General features: G+C 47.3%; 1 protein-coding gene across 1 annotated transcript in view; it reads right to left on the reverse strand.

Annotated features, from left to right (window-relative positions):
• BMP6 (bone morphogenetic protein 6) overlaps positions 1–17,403 on the reverse strand; it is a 149,830-nt gene extending 132,427 nt beyond the window's left edge. The window contains exon 1 of the mRNA XM_072814215.1: positions 16,713–17,403. Coding sequence (XP_072670316.1) covers positions 16,713–17,403 — 691 coding nt within the window. The remainder of the gene's footprint in view (positions 1–16,712) is intronic.
• Positions 17,404–17,679: the final 276 nt, after the last annotated feature.

Consider the following 17,679-nt stretch of genomic DNA (forward strand, 5'->3'; position numbering starts at 1 on the left):
CAGCCATTCCACAGCCTTCCTGAAAAGTTTTAAGTAGCAACTCACTGCCTACAAAATCAATTCCAAACTCCTCAGAATTGTTTCAATATTCCTCCTTAAGGAATATTGAAGGCCTAAGCCTACCTTTTCGACCTCCTCACCCACCGAGTCCCATATCACCTCCAGGTCCACTTGCCTCAGCTCCAGCACCTCAGACCTCACTATACCCAACGCCCTACCGCCATTCCCCTCATGGTTTCATCAGGCAGGAATGCCTGTGCCTCCCACATCCACCAGCAGAAAGCCAACCCTTCTTTCTACACTCAGCCTGAATGTCATGTCTCCCCATAAATTAATCACCTCCTCCTTGGTGCTCCCATAATATCCTGTTAGCTTTATCACAGACACCACCATATTCTGTTTGGGGTCAGGGTTAGGTGCCCATACGTCTGCCTCCTTCTCTGGAGGCAGCAAGTGCATCTCTCCCTCCCTACTAGAGTCAATGCTTAGCCTGGTGCCCTGAGGGAGCTCCGTACACATACGGGACAACCAAATTAAATCTGTCATTTCTACACTGATGACACTCCCTGGGCTTAAGGAACTTTTTTGTCAGGGTATGTCACCCGGTGCCTCAGATCCCATTCTATCCGAGGCACACTGTCACTGTATCTTCCAGAATTTAAAAGGATGTGACAATAGAACCTATATACTTTTGCCTTCATGTGCTATATGGGAACTTTTTAATAAACAGATTTCTTTTTCCTTTTGCATTCTTTGGGGGGGGGCGGTGGTATGTAAAATATCACTGTAAAATCTTTCCACTTTTCTGTTTGTTTGGAGTTTTTCACAATAAAATGTTGGCAAAAATTAAAAGATGAACTGCAACTTGGAATTTGCTTCCTCAAGAAAGGTGTAGAAGTAAATCAAAATATTTGCAGAAATCAACATGGAGGAAGCCAAGAATTCATTGTGGAACTGTAAATGAAAAGCACTTAGGTAAGAGTTTGGTAAAACATGTTTGCTGCCCAGTAGGAAAAAGTATGTACTGTAGTTGACCTTAGAGAATCATGGAAATAAATCTCTCATTCCAGCGAAATGTTCTAGTGACATATTTTATTTTTGTAGCGTTAACAGGGCTACCCCGGTTGTCTCTGTGGTTTTAGTGATGCAAGGTGGTACTTCAGGAGAAGTTTCGATTCTGAGTTCAGGTTCCTATGAGCCAGGCCCCGAGCACCAGAAGGGCCATGAAAATGTAACACCCAATGAGACAGATCAAGTGCATGAGAAAGAGCAGGCATCTCTACTGTCCTGAAAACCCAGGTGAAAAAAAAGTCAAGGCGATGACCCATTTGCTTTAGGAAAGAGTGTCTACTATCATCCCACATTGAGACAACAGAAGTTAGACGATGGACCACAGACACAAGATAAATTGTGACAATAACAAGAGCTGGCCAGGTGGGAAAAAAAAAGTGAGAGGACAGAGATTACAACAGCCAAGATACCTTAACCTTAGAAATCCTGAATAATGCAACATTATACACTATTACTTATTCCTAAACACAGCCAAAAAAAAAAAAAAACAGTCAAGATATGGAAACAATCTAAGTATCCATGGACAGATGAATGGTAAAAGGATTGTGATATGTGCAGTGGAGTATTATTTGGTCTTAAAAAAGGAAACCCTGATACACCATAGATGAACCTGGTGGACATTACGCTAAGTGAAATAAGTCGGGCACAGAGAGACAAACACTACATGATACCACTTATATATGGAATCTAATGAAACAAACTCAAGCCAAGAGTAGAGTGGTGGTTGCCGGGGCTGGGGCAGGCGTACATGGAAATGGGACGACGTTGGTCATAGGGTATGAACTTTGTTACACGTGTTGAATTCTAGAGATCTAACGGATAGCATGGTGACTATATAGTTAATACTGTGCTGAAATACCTGAAATGTGCTGGAAGGGTAGATCTCAGGTGTTCTCACCACATACACACAGAGAAAATGATGATAAAACTATAAAACATGATGGACACGTTCATTAGCTTGATTGTGGTGATCGTTTCACAATCACTTGCGTCAAATCATCATCATGCACACCTTCAATATATACAATCTCTATTTGTCACTAATACTTCAATAAAGTTGAGGGGAAAAAAAACCCTGCCGAATTGGGTGGGAGTCAGGTAAAGGGAATATATACTATATAATAATACCTCCCTCTACATTTATACATATCTTAAAATTATAAAATATGCAAGGTCATCACTGACAAATAGGAATCTGAAGTCATCTCCTATCCCTCTTGGCCAGACTCTCACAGTTCATCAGACAAAACGTGGAGAACTGGATCTGCCCCTTTGATGGCCGGTATCAGCTCTGTCTCTCTCCCTCGGACAAGTGTCAGCTCTGTCTCTGTCCCTCGGACAACTCCTCTCATCCTAAGGCTACTATCTATCATGGAAATGAAAGTGGTTATGTCTTGCATACTCTGGTAGGGAGAGCAAAGTTTAAGTGGGGGGGGGGGGATGTTTTCTGTTCCAGGACCTACCTGTCTCATTACACATAATTTAAGTACTGAAGAGCTGTTTAATTTTAAACAACTTTTATAACAGTCTATAAAAAAAGAGAAACATCACATCTTGCATGTGCTTACTACAATTTGACATTTTTTCCGACCTATTTGGACATGCTTGTGCCTACTTAGGCAGTCTCCCTGGATCGGCCGCTCAGAGATGAATTCTAATTTGTTTCACCAACGCTCTGGAAATACAGTGAGGCAATAACGCACGTCTGTTCGGGCAACCAACCAAGAGACCACCCTCCCCCTGGCCAGACCTCTCTGCTCCTGGGTAGGGGTATCTCAACCCTGCCCATGGCTTTGATCTGTCTTTGGGTTTTAAATGCTCCCTGTTGCCTAGTGGGGAGCTAAGTGAGTTTGCTTCAATAGACATTATGTCACCCCCTCAGCCCTTACGTAAACAGAGTGTCTAACACCTTCGCGATGTAAGCCAAGCCATCGAGCCTGAAGTAGAGGCTGACAAGATAAGTATTTTGTGTCGGCACCTGCAGGCGTCGTGCCTCCTCGCATGCAAGCTTTCTGCATGGCACAACCAGGAAATTTAAATTCAGACTCAGCAGCAATTCTTTCTGACTCCTATTAATACTTATTAAAGTTATAATGACATCAGACAGAGGGAAAATAATATTTCTTCTTCCTGAGGGCTTTTTGTTTCCCCTAAACCATCTAGAAAGTCACAGAACATAAAGCCTAAAGGGAGAAGGCAAGGTCCCTTTTTTAGAACTGCTGTTGCAAACAGAAAGAAGTTAAAGAGCATTTCTCTTATCTGCAAGGTGTTTCACAGTTTATAATTCTCTCACTCAAATGTTTGAAGTTATTGGTGAAGAGACAAAGAAGACACGCATACACCCAGTTTTATTTTTGGACAAGCAGACCTTTGTGAGCGCTTATTCAGGATCAAAAAGATTAAGGTGCCAGGTTAGGTACTTGGGGGTGGGAGGTGTCAAGATGAATAAAATATTACACAATAATGAATCTTAGAAGTTGCAGCTGAAGATGATTTGCCCAAATCTGGGCCAACCCTGGAATTCAAGGTTCCCACACCCTTCCTGTGAGCCACACGGAGCTCATGTGCAAAGGCACATCTGAAGTTACCAAGCTGCTCTGTGGCATTCTGCACACAAGGGAAGGCTCCAAACATTCTTCCAAAGGGTCATGGCATGTGGGTGAGCCCCTGTCAGAAAGGCTACCAGGATGAGATGGCATTTGAACCCAGGGCTAAAGGGTAGAATGGAGAATGTGGAAATGGGCAGTTGTGCAATATCATCGTTAAAACTCGGGAGAAATAAAGGCCAAGAGGAGGCAATCACTGGGAGACTGGTTAACAGAAGGAGAACACACACAAAGATGGGTGCAGGAGGGAAAGCTCAAAGGGGTGGGAATCAGAGGGGCATTGGGGCTTTATTCAGGACACCAAGAGGATCCAGGGAAGGGAGGGCTGGGAGGGCAGAAAGACGAGCCAGCAGAGATGCATGAGTGGGTTAGCCAGGGATGAGAGAGCACACAGAAGTCTAGGCCAACGTCACCGAGACCTCATGCAGGGAACCTGGGGAAAAAATGGAGAAAACCGGTGGAAGAGAAAGATCTCTGAAGCAGAAACAGCAAGCCTAGCCATTGGCTGGATGTGGGAGGAGGGCAGAGATTGAGGCCTCATCCTGGTGCCCAGCTCCCTGGTTCCCAGACCCTGGTAGATTCCCACACCAAATGCCCCAGAGCCTGCCAGGTCCAAGAATTTGCTCCTTAACAAATACTCGAGATCTGTGCTGACCCACAACTGTCACCAGCCCACAACAAGTACAAAAGTGAAAGCCATTCAGTTTGACAGTAATTCAGTAATTTCCTATCAATAGAATCCAATAATGCAAGATTGAGGGTTGATTTTATATGGATTTGGGTTTTTTTTTTCATTTCACTTTTCTAATAACTCATTTTTGGTGGATCTTGACAAAAGCATAGGTCCACAGAAATTAAAAATAAAACCAAAAAAACTGGTTCTTGTGCAAAGGTAGCTTGAAGAGCACAGTGCCAAAGGGTTCTGGAGCCACATCACGCCTGGACCACACTCTGAATACAAAGGGCAGAGAAAGAGAAAGGAACACATCCACAGGTGCTCAGCACAGACAGACCTCCGCTGGCTCACTCTGGCCCTCTGACTACCCCAACTGCTGGACTCCCCATCCCCCTGGCCCACACTCAACCACCAGGCCACATCACCTCTGTGGCAGGGCACTGAAAGCCTGGCACCTGCCTGACATCATGCCCTGTGGTCACATCTCATCTCCTGAGTCCCGTACCTGGGTGTGCTCCCCCAGCCCCCGACCCCATGGCTATCTCAGCCCCATGGGTAGGTTTAATGCCACATGCCAACCCTTCTCAATCTTTTGCTGCTTTTCAGGAAATGTCCCAAAATACAGCAGGAATCTATAGGATAGACAAAGAACCAAGAGGGAGCAAGTAGCATTACAGAAGCTAAGGAGAAATTTTTTTTTTCCCTTATGGCTAGCTGTATGGTCCTTTCAGAGGAGGGGGTGGTCAAAAGGTCTCAAAGTGACAAAGTCTTGTGGAAAGCAAGACGACAACCTGGGACAGCAGAGTGATGGGGACAGAAGTCAAGGGGAAAGGAGAAAGTGGGTAGAAAGGCAAAAGCAGCTTCCCTTGGTCCAGAATTAGGACATGGCCAGTAACTTCATGAAGCTATTCCATTATGAGACCTGAGCTATTAGGAACATTAATACAACTCCAAGTAACTTTCTCCAAATTCTCCCCTATCTTCCTATCTACTAATATTCAGTATGAGTTTGCAGCTATGAAAGTCTCGGTTTTTGCCTTGTTGAGATAATAGGATAATAAGTGACATCAGTCATTCTTCCAGGCAAAGACCATAAAGAAATACAATACTTATGTTTTCTTGCAAAAAAAAAAAAAAAAATGTAGTTTCCACTTAAACTTACAGAACATTTGGAGAAGGATGAGCATAGGGGAAAAGTTAGGGGTAAATTGGAGTCTACTTTCATAAATTTCTTGGACTTGTGCCCTACCTAAATTGCCAGAATTTAAAACAGAAACACAGGAAAGCATCTTTGTGATGTTTTCCAGAAGGATCAAATCTTTTAAACTTGAGTATTTAGAAACAAGATGTCAACAGGATCGCTAACAACCCAAAAGTACCCCTGTATGCTTGATCTCGAAATTAGAAAAGATTATTTGCCTATTTTTGCTATTATTTCCTAAAATAAATATGGGAGGTGAGCTATAGGATAAAAGCCAATCACAGCTGCAGAGAGCAAGCTTGACCCCAGGAAGGCTTGACCCCCACAGTTCTCTGTTCCAAGATAACCATTCACAAACATCTTCAGCAAATTCCTTTCTTCAGGATGTTCAAAGCTTGTGAGATGAATGCACGAAGAGCAACGTCATCCATGAAAAACGGGGATTTTCACTGAAGTTCCCGTGTGTTAGGATTATTTCATTCCCCAGCATAGGCAAGTGTATAAAAGAATAGCTCAGGATATTTCATTATCTTGACTGTGGTGGTGGTTTCACAGGTACGTGTCTGTGTCAACACTCATCAAGGCGTACGCTTGAAATAAGCAGCTTAGTCTATCAAGAAAGCGGATTTAAAAAATAAAGCATCATTCAGAGAAATGCAACAGGGCAGGTTCCCAGTGTTGAGTTCTGACACTCTCTCCTTGGAGCTTCTCTGTGTTCCACTGAGTTAAGAGGTCATGGCCACCAAGAATCCAACCAGGGAAAGCAAAATCCCTGCAAGTGTTTACAACGGAGGGGATTTAATGTGGGGAGCAGGTGGTGTGGAAAGCTGTGACAGAGTCAAGCAGCCAAACAGGTTATGGCGAGACACAAACCCGTGGCTTGGCAGAAGCAGAAGGCCACATCCACCCTCAGGAAAGGGAGTGCCCCCTGGAGGGGGGGGGGGCGCCTGCAAGAGGTGGAATAAGGCAGCCCCTTCCAGAAACAGCTGGAGTCCCAGAAGAGCAAGGAGCAGCTAGCCTGGGGTCCCACCCCCTGCTCCACAAAGACGACCGGGGGAAAGTTCAGGAGTGGATCTGGGGGCGTAGAGGCCTGAGTCTGACACAGAAAGCACTTACAGAGCAAAAGAGAATTCAGAGAAAACCCTATTAAAGCAAATAGGCAGACTTCTTCACTGCTGGGCTGGTCAGAGCTTTAATGCACCGGTAGACCTGTAACTCTCAGAGGGGAAAGAGATATAAATGAGATTTCTCCATGATCATCTTCTGCAGGACATTTTGGAAAAGTAGTGTTCCACAAAACACTATTTGGAAAATGCTGATCTAGCCAACGCTCTCACATTTTACACACGAGGAAAGCTATTTTACAAGGAAGAAGACCAAGAAATTCCCTAAGTGGCTTGAACAAGATAGGATAAAAAGGGACAGCATAGAGACTAGAGCATAAATTCAAGCATCCTAAATCTTAATCATGTACTCTTTCCCCAAGTCTACATTGAATTGGCCATAAGTACTTTTCAGCACCATTAAGAAAACCAGCAACTTAACCATTCTAGGGGCTGATGGGTCATTTTGCTTGTATAACATCACCAGACTCATGGGCAAGCATATGAATCTGCTGTGTTAGGTCAATGACCAACCAAAGGCATCAACACTATGAGGAAAGAACAGAGAGGAAAGAGGAAATTAATGCAACGGAGTTGCCAAATTTACTAATAGGAAGAAAAGGGAAAAGCAGAAGAGAGAAGGAAGCTATCCTCCACTGGGGACCTAACTACATCCCTGAAGCCATGTTAGATTCCACATCTTGTAATGAGGATAACAAATGTGCGTGCCTAACAATAGGCGTCAAATGCCCTCAACTAAGCAAATGAAATAACCAAGGTGCCGGGATTTGTGGGAGCAGTTCCCAAAGCTGGTGTTAAGGGATTCCACTGTACACAGATCCCCATAAAAATGCAAAGGCCTATTCCATGGCCCCCTGGGAGAAGTGCAACGCTCCAAAGGTCTTTGGCTGAGGCACTTAGGTCCTCCTCGCTATTCTTAGTCCTGCCCTGTGGTGTCCTTTCACTTAGGGCTCCATCAAGCTTCTATCCTACCAGAGGGCTGTACTCAAACCACAGCACGTCCTAAGTCAGACGTTACGGACCCAAGCTAAACTTCTCAAGCGCGTTGATACCTCCAGGGCCCCAAGATCTCCCTCCTTTTTGAGAGGTTTCATTGTGAGTGGGGGAAGGAGTGGGGAGGCAGGGGGATTGAGCTAGAATTTGGTATAAAATGGAGGGTTGCATGAGAATTGAGAATTCATGAAGTGTCTCACCTGTACAATGCTTATATATATTTAAAAAAAAAATACCCACAAGTTCCCAAAACATCTCCAATTGCTGTTTGTTCAACAGCAACCTTTTAGAGTTATGTTATTTTCTTATTTACCATTTATCTGTGTTGCCCTATCTCACAGAAAACAGCTCAAAGAAAATAAGCTTAATCTATATATCACTTAACAAAGACATCTGGATTTATGGGGTGTCCATTAATTTAGTGTTAATCTAATCAAAACAGTCTCTCCTGAGAAAATCTTTTAAGGTCCCCTGATCCTGCCTTTAGGGCCAGTAAAACGTATTTTTGTGAGTTTCTCAATCCAAAGGCACTCTAAGTTCTAATATGTTTTCAGAAAGGAAGGAAAAATATTTCATCTCTCCCTTAACCCACCCCCCAAATTTCAATAATTTTCAAGCACAGAATTCCTATAATTCTTGTCCATTCTTCAGGCTTGACTCCCCCAAATCCTGCAGAGCATGGATCAAACAGGGCACAAGCCAGGGAGAAATTTAATCGCTCATATCTCTGCCTAAGGGATTGTCTAGGTACTATGGTGACAGACACCTCAATGAAAGTATGTGGAGGAAAAAAGATTTTTAAACTCCCAGACTTAAAAAAAAAAAGGTGGGAGGAGGGATTTCTAATGGATTTGGGGTCAACACACACAGAAGCACAAAATAAGGTCTACGGAGTCCATCGAAATCCTTATTTATACACCAATGTGGTAAGACCACAGAAACAAAACATTATTCAACAAAGGCATTTTGTTTTTTTCCCCCCACAAAACTGCCGATTTTGAATTTTCATATTCCCGTTGGTTTGTTTTTCTGGTTACATGTACAGCTTCTCCACGGAGGAGCTTAAGGGCGGTGAAATGACTCTGGGTGATACCATAATGAGAGATATAGGTCCTCCATCAGTCCGAACCCAGGGAATGTTTGAAATCAAGAGTGAACCCTAAGGTGATCAATGAAATTGGGGTGCTAATGATGATCAAGGTCGGTTCCTCAAGTATAATGTTGACAGCAACCCAGGCAATGGTTATGGGGGCGAGGAGTACATGGGAAATCTCCGGACCTTCCACTCAATCATGCTATAGACCTCAAACTGCTCTAAAAAATATAAAGTCCATGTATATGTTTTCAAATGCACAGCTTCTCCGTTAACTTACTCTGACATGGGAGTGTTCAAATAAAACCTGGGGAAAAAAAAAACGAAGTAAAACTACTAGCACCTGATTTTGTAGTTTACAAAGCTCTGTCTTTAGAGTATTTCAACGTAATTCATAGATGTGAACGAGGGGAGAGGAAAGAACTGGTGTCAATTATACAAAATCTCCCAACCTAATCAGCACCTAAACTCGCTCACACCAACGACAGGGTTATTAGCTCACGCTCTGCTGATGCACGAATCAGAATTTTTTTGCCAGCCTGTGTTCATGGACAGGAAGCCAACAAGACTGTAAACACAGGAACAACAATCAACACACACAGATGTCTGAGGCTGGAAGTCACATTCGGGACAAGGTGAAAAGGGTAAGTGGCAGGAGAGTCATAATAAGGATGGAGGCGGATATCAAAGTTCAGTGTGTAGAGGGCTCAGGGCCCGGCTCGGCTCGGGAGACACTGTTTTCTGCCTGCGGCAGAGCCTCGAACTCACCCCACCCCACCCACCCACCCACCCCCACCGAGCTCTCGGATGATGAGAAAACAATCTGAGCCAAAAAAAAAAAAAAATCAGCAAAACGAAGCAAGGACGTCTGAGGCCCAGCCTGTCCAGCAGGATCAGTAATCAAGGGCGTGTGCCCGTGAATCTGAAAGTCAGGAAGGCAGCCCCGCTCGGAACCAGAACCTCATTCTGCAAAAATGTCTGAAGGGGAGTCTTCTATCCAGTCATCTGGGACTGGGCTAGAGATAACAAGACCGTGGGGACCCATCAAGGAATTACCTGATGTCATTTAGATACCACTGCTATTATAAACCCAATCTTTTAAGAATGGACTCGGGAAGGGCAGGAAGAGAATCAGTGCCTGGAGATATCAGCTGAACAATGCCACTCATAGCAACCTGGATTTCAACTCACTTTCAGAGCAGAGAACAATTCTTTGGGGTCCTCAGTGCTGCGGCATGCCAAACAAGGGGATATTTATAGACATGCCCTGCTTTTTCTTTTCCAAAAGCTGAGTTCTAGGAGAGAATGCTACCCACGAAGAGAAAACCCACAAAATTCCAGATCTGAGCTTCCCCACCTCTCGCCCAGGGCAGTGCTCTTGCATGCTTTTGTAATTTCTCCTTAATTATCCACTCCTGCCTGACCAGTGGCTCTATGGCCCTATTCCTCTGATGTATTAAGGATCTCTGTGGTTGTCCCTCAGCCTTAAGATATAACAGCAGTGAAGAAAGGGTCCTGACTAAATCAAACAAATTTAACTGCAGAGAAGTGATTAAATGATATGCAAAAGCCTTTAAAGCTCTAAATCCTATGATCTATGGGTAATAGATTTACCAAAAATCCCAAACTTCCTATTTAGGATAGTGAAAACCTTGCTTTAAAATGGGGGGTCTGGGGGACGCCTGAGTGGCTCAGCAGTTGAGCGCCTGCCTTCAGCCCAGGGTGTGATCCTGGAGTCCCAGGATGGAGTCCCACATCGGGCTCCCTGCATGGAGCCTGCTTCTCCCTCTGCCTATGTCTCTGCCTCTGCCTGTCTCTCATGGATAAATAAATAAAATCCTTAAAAAAAAAAAAAAAATAGGAGGTCTGTTGCTTGGGCACCTGGGTGGCTCAGTGGATGAGTAGACACTCATCAAGCCTTTGGTTTGGTCATGATCCCGGGGTCCTGGGATAGAGTCCCACATTAGGCTCCCTGCAGGAAGCCTGCTTCTCCCTCTGTAGGTCTCTGCCTTTCTGTGTCTCTCATGAAGACTTAAAAAAAAATAAAATGGGGGGAGGGGTCTGTTGCTTGGGCATGTTTCCCCAGATAAAACAATGTTATGGAAGGGAGCCATGTCCCCAGCCAGCTCCAGAGTCTAATTTTATACATAGGGGACTGAAATACTATATTTACAGTGGAAAAAAAAATGACAGAGAACAAAAAAATCCCATCAACTTCAGTGAACTACAATTATTTTCTAATGCTTCCAAGAGGAAGATGAGCAGCTACAACTCTAAGTTCTGAGGATTTCTGACGCTCTCAAAAACTTCAGAAGGGTGATGGCCCTGCTCCTTGAGTGAGTCCTGCTTGCATTAAAAAGAATGGTTTTCCTTCTCCTTGATTTAACTGTCACCACTTTCCTATATTCCAGGTAAGACTGGAGCCAATCTCCAGCTTCCCAGTTTCCAGAGGGCAAGGGTTGAAAGACAGCACAGCCAGGGGGTTAGAGGCAGTGGGGGTGTTATTAGAGGAGAGAAGGGGCTTGAATAAAAGCAGCAAGCTGTCACGATGAAAACAGAGGAAAAGGCGTCAGGTTTTTGTCAAGAATACAAGAGAAGTGGGCAGCTGTGCCCCACACCAGGCCCTGGGGCACTGCTGCTTCGTTGGGCTTGGCCATGGCCACCGCCATGAGGGTGGGCACAGAAAGGTTAATGTGTGACAGCTGTTTACATCCAGGAGGACTCTGTCAATTGTTCATCTCTCAGAGTTTCTATACTGATTTCTACTCCTTTCACTTAGGTATTTATGGAAGTTTCTAGCCAGGAACACAATCGTCTGATGAAAATCCCTATTGCCTGCTTTCCTTCCCTATTCTTTGGAAGGGCCAAAGAATATGAGGTGACTAAAACTCAAGCAAGAGGAAAGATAGAAAAAGCAGGATGAGGCTCAGTATAGAAAAATTAAGAGAAAGCTGTCCTGGCTTTATATTAAGAAAAAAATAAGCATTCCATGCACTAATTTTCAAATACAGGAAGGGAGGGCAGAGAGTGAAGGACAGACTTGTGGGAAAAAAAAAAATCAAAGAACGCTGGTGAATCATCCAAGAAATGTTGCCCTCTTCATTTTTGTTTTTGTTTTGTTTTTAAGATTTTATTTGTTCAGAGACGGAGGCAGAGACACTGGCAGAGGGAAAAGCGGGCTCCCCCGAGTGGGGAGCCCCATGTGGGACAGGATCCCAGGACCCCATCAAGACCTGAGCCAAAGGCAGATGCTCAAACACTGAGCCACCCAGGTGCCCCTTTGTGTTCCTTTTCTAATTCAGCTCTTGCAAGTGACGGTGAGGCAGGATGTCAGGGCTGTCATCTTCGGGAGTCTGCTAACCAACCACCGTTGACACCCACATGCACCCACCCACCCCCGTATTTAAGTAAAATATTACTTTGAAATCCAACATTTAAAGTCGCTCAACTCTGAAAACTGTGAGGGCACTTTCTGAATAAAGTGTTGAATGTCATTCCTGCTCCCCTCCCCCGACACACGGATTTTTCTATCAGTAGGAATCCTTCCTCCAAGCTAATCAGAGGTGGGCTCTTCAGGAGAGGAACTAAGCATGATTCAGCACATTTAAAAAGGACTTATACCCATTCTTAGAAGGACAACCAGAGGAAACACCATCTGAGGTCGAAACAATGATATCTGCTTGCCCTTTGATCTGAGTTTAAGAACACTTTGTACAACTTTTTTTTGTTGTTGTTGAAATACCACTATTTGAAATTTCTTTAGGACATCTCCTGCTCCTTTGAACCACACTCTGGCAACCAAATTCTCCAAATTACATTCGCTGTGAGTAGCTTGCAGGCAGGGATTTATTTTCTGCTAACAAAAATCTTCATAAGTACAGGCAGCCTCCATGAAAAATAGTACCACTGATCCTATGTTTATGAGAAAAAGACAGTACAGTGTATCTGGTTACAAATACAAGTAGGGAGTATTCCATTTTTCTTCTAATTTATGTTTCCCAAGGGTAATTTTGTTCAGAAGATTGCCAGTATTTTTAGTACAATAAGTTTCTTGTTACTTGTACTAATACATACTGATTCCCTTTTCTGAGCATAATTTGAGTTTTTTTATTTCATTTTTACCCTAGCATCTAGAGATCAACACCTCATTAATTCAAAATAAATGAAGTCTGAAATGCAGAGATTTAAGGAAACCTCTGCACCACTCTTAAATGTGATGCACATCAGAAATACACATATGGGTAACTAACCAAAAAAAAGGTGCATTAATAAAGCATTAAGATAGACATCAGATGCCATTAACTTCCACGTCCTAAATAAATGCCTTTACTTCAAATGTCTTTGACTTAACAGAAATCAGGTATATGATTTCCAAATAATCAGACCTTCCAGATTACTGAAATAGGAATTTTAAATGAAGGATAGGTCTTTCTTTTCATTAATTCAGTCTTTATTAAGCATCTTCTATGGGCTCAGCATGATAGTAAGACTAAGGTTTCAATGGTGGATAAAGCCTGACTGCCTTTTGAGGCTGCCACCCAGAGGAGTGACGAGTAAGCAAATTTTAAAAGGAAAAAAAAAAAAATACTCGTGATTAGCCCGAGCAAAGGGAATAAGCAGAGTTCTGTGACTGTAAAGAAGTGGGGGGGGGGGGAGGGCGGGGGGTGAAGACAGGACGGTTTTCTATAGAGGGGTTAGAGAAGGCTTTTCTAAGAAGGTGAATTTTAAGTCCTAAAGGATATTTCAGGATACTTCTCCAAGGTCACCAAATTGGCAGGCCTGCTTATGGGACTGCCAAGACATTTTTAGCATTGGAAAACAAGCAGAAAATGGCATCTGTGGCCCTGAATGAATGCACCCACCCGTCCAGGCACCCTGCACACCAGCCAGTTGGTGCTACCGAGGTTACACACCTCCAGCCTATTCACCCAGGGCATTTAAGACAGTCAACTTCAACAACAGTGACCTGGTCGAGGGACCAGCATTTGGGATCTGTGGGAGCGACTTAATTGTTGATTCATACTTCCTGATGGCCACTCTGGCTGAGAAGGCTCAGGATGTTTTAAATGTGTTTCATGAGTAAATTGTTCTCTCTTCTCAGGGAAAAAAGATGTTTACAACTATGTGTCACTTTCTCATACTTTCAGTTTATTTACCTGACTCACTCAGGGTAAAAGTACTTTAAAACCTGTAACTTTCTGTAGGTTCTTAAATGAGTCCTGTGATGCAGCAGCTACCATGCCCCGGACATGGAAATCTGCAGAATTCTCCCAACATCCTTATTCAAAGAATCCATACTGCTAAGCAATTACTTTCTTCAAATGAACTGTCCTCATGCTCAGAGTTATGATAATCAGATTTTATCACATTTTAGCCTCTCATTCTGAAATCCTCTTTCCTACAGCTAAATGGATTAAGATTAAACAGAATTGCTGGACTGGCAGGTGGCATGGCTTGTGACTTGGATTCTACTTACCTGGAAAAGGTCTCCCCCCCATCCTCATTCCACACCCGCCCATGTGGACTCCACGGCTGGACCTACAGATAGTGACAACTTGTAGACGGAAAGCCCAGTGCTATGACAGGAGGGGCTTGGGGCAAAGTTTCCTACCCAGGAATCTCTGCCAGTTCCACATTAGCCTATCCCAGGCCTGAAATGACACTTCTGTGGAATTCTCTTGGAGTTTCTCCATGTTGTTTTTTTGGAACCTTAAAGTTTCCCTTATGAGAAATATAAGTTAAGCCATCACCTTAGCAGGCTTAGTTGAAAACCAGCTCCAAGCAGTGTGACTCAGAACCAATGTGTACCTGTAGACCAGGAAAGGTCAGACAAGCAAGGAACGAGGAGAATTTAGAGGTCTTTAAACACAGTAAATGTCACCATCCTTTACAAACTTTGCCTCAAGCCAACTCTAACAATTGCAAATAGCACCTTGGCAATGGTTCCCCAATACTGGATTCACATGAGGAATCTTTAAAACTACAGATACCCGGCTTCCACCCCAGACACTGGTTTAATCGATATGAGGCACCCCCTGAGCATCTTGACTTTTAAGACCCCCCAGGTGATTCTAATGTGCAGCACTAACATAAGGAAGCCCTGCTTTTAATATTTGACTCGGATAACCTTAATCTCCATCAGACATCAGGATCTCCTGTGTCCATGATGGCACATTAGAAATACCAAAGGTTCTTTAAAAAAAAAAAAAAATTACCAGAGGCCACCCCCAAAGACTCTGACTTAGTTGCTCTGGGAGCAGCCCCAGCATCCCTTAGGTGCCCCAGGTGATGCTAATGGACAGCTAAAGTTAGCTCTCTGGTCTAATAAGCCCAGGAACTGTTCTCCGGAGACTGTAAATGAGTCTCCATCAAAGAGCCAGAAGTACCATTCTTCCACTTTGCCCAGGTTGGGACTACCCCGAGTGGTAATAAAACATCTTCCCCCAAGGCTGTCAGGACACCAGGGAGGGGGATGGCAAGAGATGGAATTCACTAAGCCACAAGAAGCCGGGAAGGCAGCAGAGTAAGAAGAGCGCTGGCCCTCCACACCGTCCCTCCCTGCAAACTTTACTGACTGCAGTCAGTCCGTAGAAGGCTTCCTGGAGATGCCTCAACCTTGGATTTGATTCCAATAAATTGTGAAAAACCCTACCCAATCAGTACTCCTGGCGCTGCAAGTAGCCAGATTGGCAGGCCTTGAGCCTCCACTCCCTGTGAGATTCTGTTTCATGAATTTCCCAGGAGGATTTCTGCACCGGTTGGATGCCAAGGGGACCTCCCCCTTGGGCCCCCATTCCTTTCTTCCCCCAAAGCCCAGCAGAGCTGAGAACCATCTCATAGACACAGTGATCGTTCAAGTAAATAATGTCAAAGGACAGACGTCTTTGACATGGCTCTGACAAGCGGCTGGTAACCCACTCTGGGGCCTGGGCAGGGCCACGCGTCTCACACGGGAAGGGAAGTGCGCGGACACCCCCCTCCCCCGGAGGTGACCACTGCGCCCCCACATCGCCCTGCCCAGAACGCATCCCCTACATCCCTGATCTACGCTGAGTCACTTTATGAATGAGCAGTAGCACAGATCAGACGCACTGATCCTGGAGGAGGAGAAAAAAAAGAAAAAAAAAAAGTTTTCCTTGCTCTCACTTAGATGAGAAAACTCGAGGGAAAAAAAAAAAAAAAAAAGGCTATGTGACTCCGTCCGGGTTTGCCACAGAACATTTGTGGCGGAGCCCGATTTAGCCGCCCTTGAATTTCCATTCTGTTGCCTGGCAACCAGTTCAGACCAGCTCAGCGCCCAGCCCCGGCCCCTAACCCGCACCCTTTCTCTGCCCGTGCGGCTCGGGGAGCAGCGATCCGAAAAAAGTTCAGGCTTTAGGGGCGCCGGCCAACGGCACGTGAGCTAAGGGCCTGGGTGGGCTCCCCCTGGCTGGGCTGGGATCCGCTCCCAAACCCGCGCGAACCCCGTCTGGCACGCCTTCCCAGGTCCGGCCTGCACCTTCTCCTGCAACCCCTCCCTCCCTCCCCCCGAATCCGCGGGTACCACTTAACGCGCTCACGCCAAGTTCCCAAAGTGCTCGGCTGCGGCTACCAGACGCCCTACAAGGTCCCGGTGGGGAAACTCGCACTCGGAGCTTTGAGGGTGCAAAAGGAAGGGGGGGGGGGTGAAGCGTGTTGAGAGCCTTGTGCTTCCCAGCGGGCTACACCCGGGCGGGCCTTCCGTGCTCAAGCCCAGCTAACCTGGCCCGGGCCCGGGCTTGCTGCAACGCCGCAGCCCGAGAGCCCGCGCCCCCCGCGCCCCCCGCGCCCCGCGCAGCGCACGTGCAGCCGCCGCCGCGCAGGTGTCGGGAGCGCAGCCCGCCCGCCCTCGCATCCCCGCGCACCTGGGGCGGGGGGGGGGGCGCCCCTCCACCCGCCGGGCCCGGGCCCCGCTACCCCGGATCCTTACCCAGGTTCACGAAGCTCATGACCATGTCGGCGTCGTTGAGGAAGGCGCTGTCCTGCGCGCTGGTCAGTGCGGACGCGCCGCCGCCGCCGCCGCCGCCGCCGCCGGGTCCCGCGGCCACGAGGCTCCTGCCGCCGACCGGGGGCGCCGCGCCGGGGGGCGGCCGCCGGGGCGGGGACGAGCCGGCCCCTCCGCGGGGCCCGCGCGGCCGCCTCTGCTCGCCCGCCTCCCAGCCCTCGTCGTCGGCGGCGGCCAGGGCGTTGTACAGATCCAGCATGAAGAGCGGCGCGGACTTCAGCCGCCCGGGAGGGGGCTCCCCGCGAGGCTGCTGCTGCGGGAACGCCGCGGGCTGCGGCGGCGGGAGGCCGTGCAGGGGCCGGGGCCGGTGCGGGAGCCCCAGCACCGACAGGATCTCCTTCTGCATCTCGCGCTTCTCGTGCGTCTTGAGGCGCCGGTAGAGGAAGCCGGAGGAGGAGGAGGAGGAGGTGGAGGAGGCGGAGGAGGACGGCGGCGGCGGCGGCGGCGGCGGCGGCGTGGGCTCCGCGTGGCCCGGGCTCCCGCCGTCCCCCAGCAGCGCCCCCCCGGCGGCGGCGGCGGCGGCGGCGGCGGCGGCGGCGGGCAGAGGCGGGGGCCCGCAGCAGCTGCACAGCAGCCCCCACCACCAGCACAGCCACGGCGCCCGCGGCCCCAGCATCCCCGCCCGGCCGGGCTGGCCCCGCGGGGCGCGCAGCGGCGGAGCGCGGCCGGAGCGCGGCCGCTGTGGCCCTCGGCGTGAGCAGCCCCCGCCACCTCTCGGCGGGCTCGCTTCCCCTTCCTGGCCCTCAGTCCTTATCTCTCATCGTCCCGGGGGCGCCCCCGAGTGCCCGGGCTGGAGGGGAGGCGGCGGGGGCGCGGGCCCCTCGGAGGCGCAAGGTCCGGGCCAGGTGCGTCCGAGCCGGGCCGCGCTGCAGCCGGCGGCCTCGCTCTCGCC

This window comes from Canis lupus, chromosome 37 (assembly GCF_048164855.1).
Source record: "Canis lupus baileyi chromosome 37, mCanLup2.hap1, whole genome shotgun sequence".
NCBI lineage: Eukaryota > Metazoa > Chordata > Mammalia > Carnivora > Canidae > Canis > Canis lupus.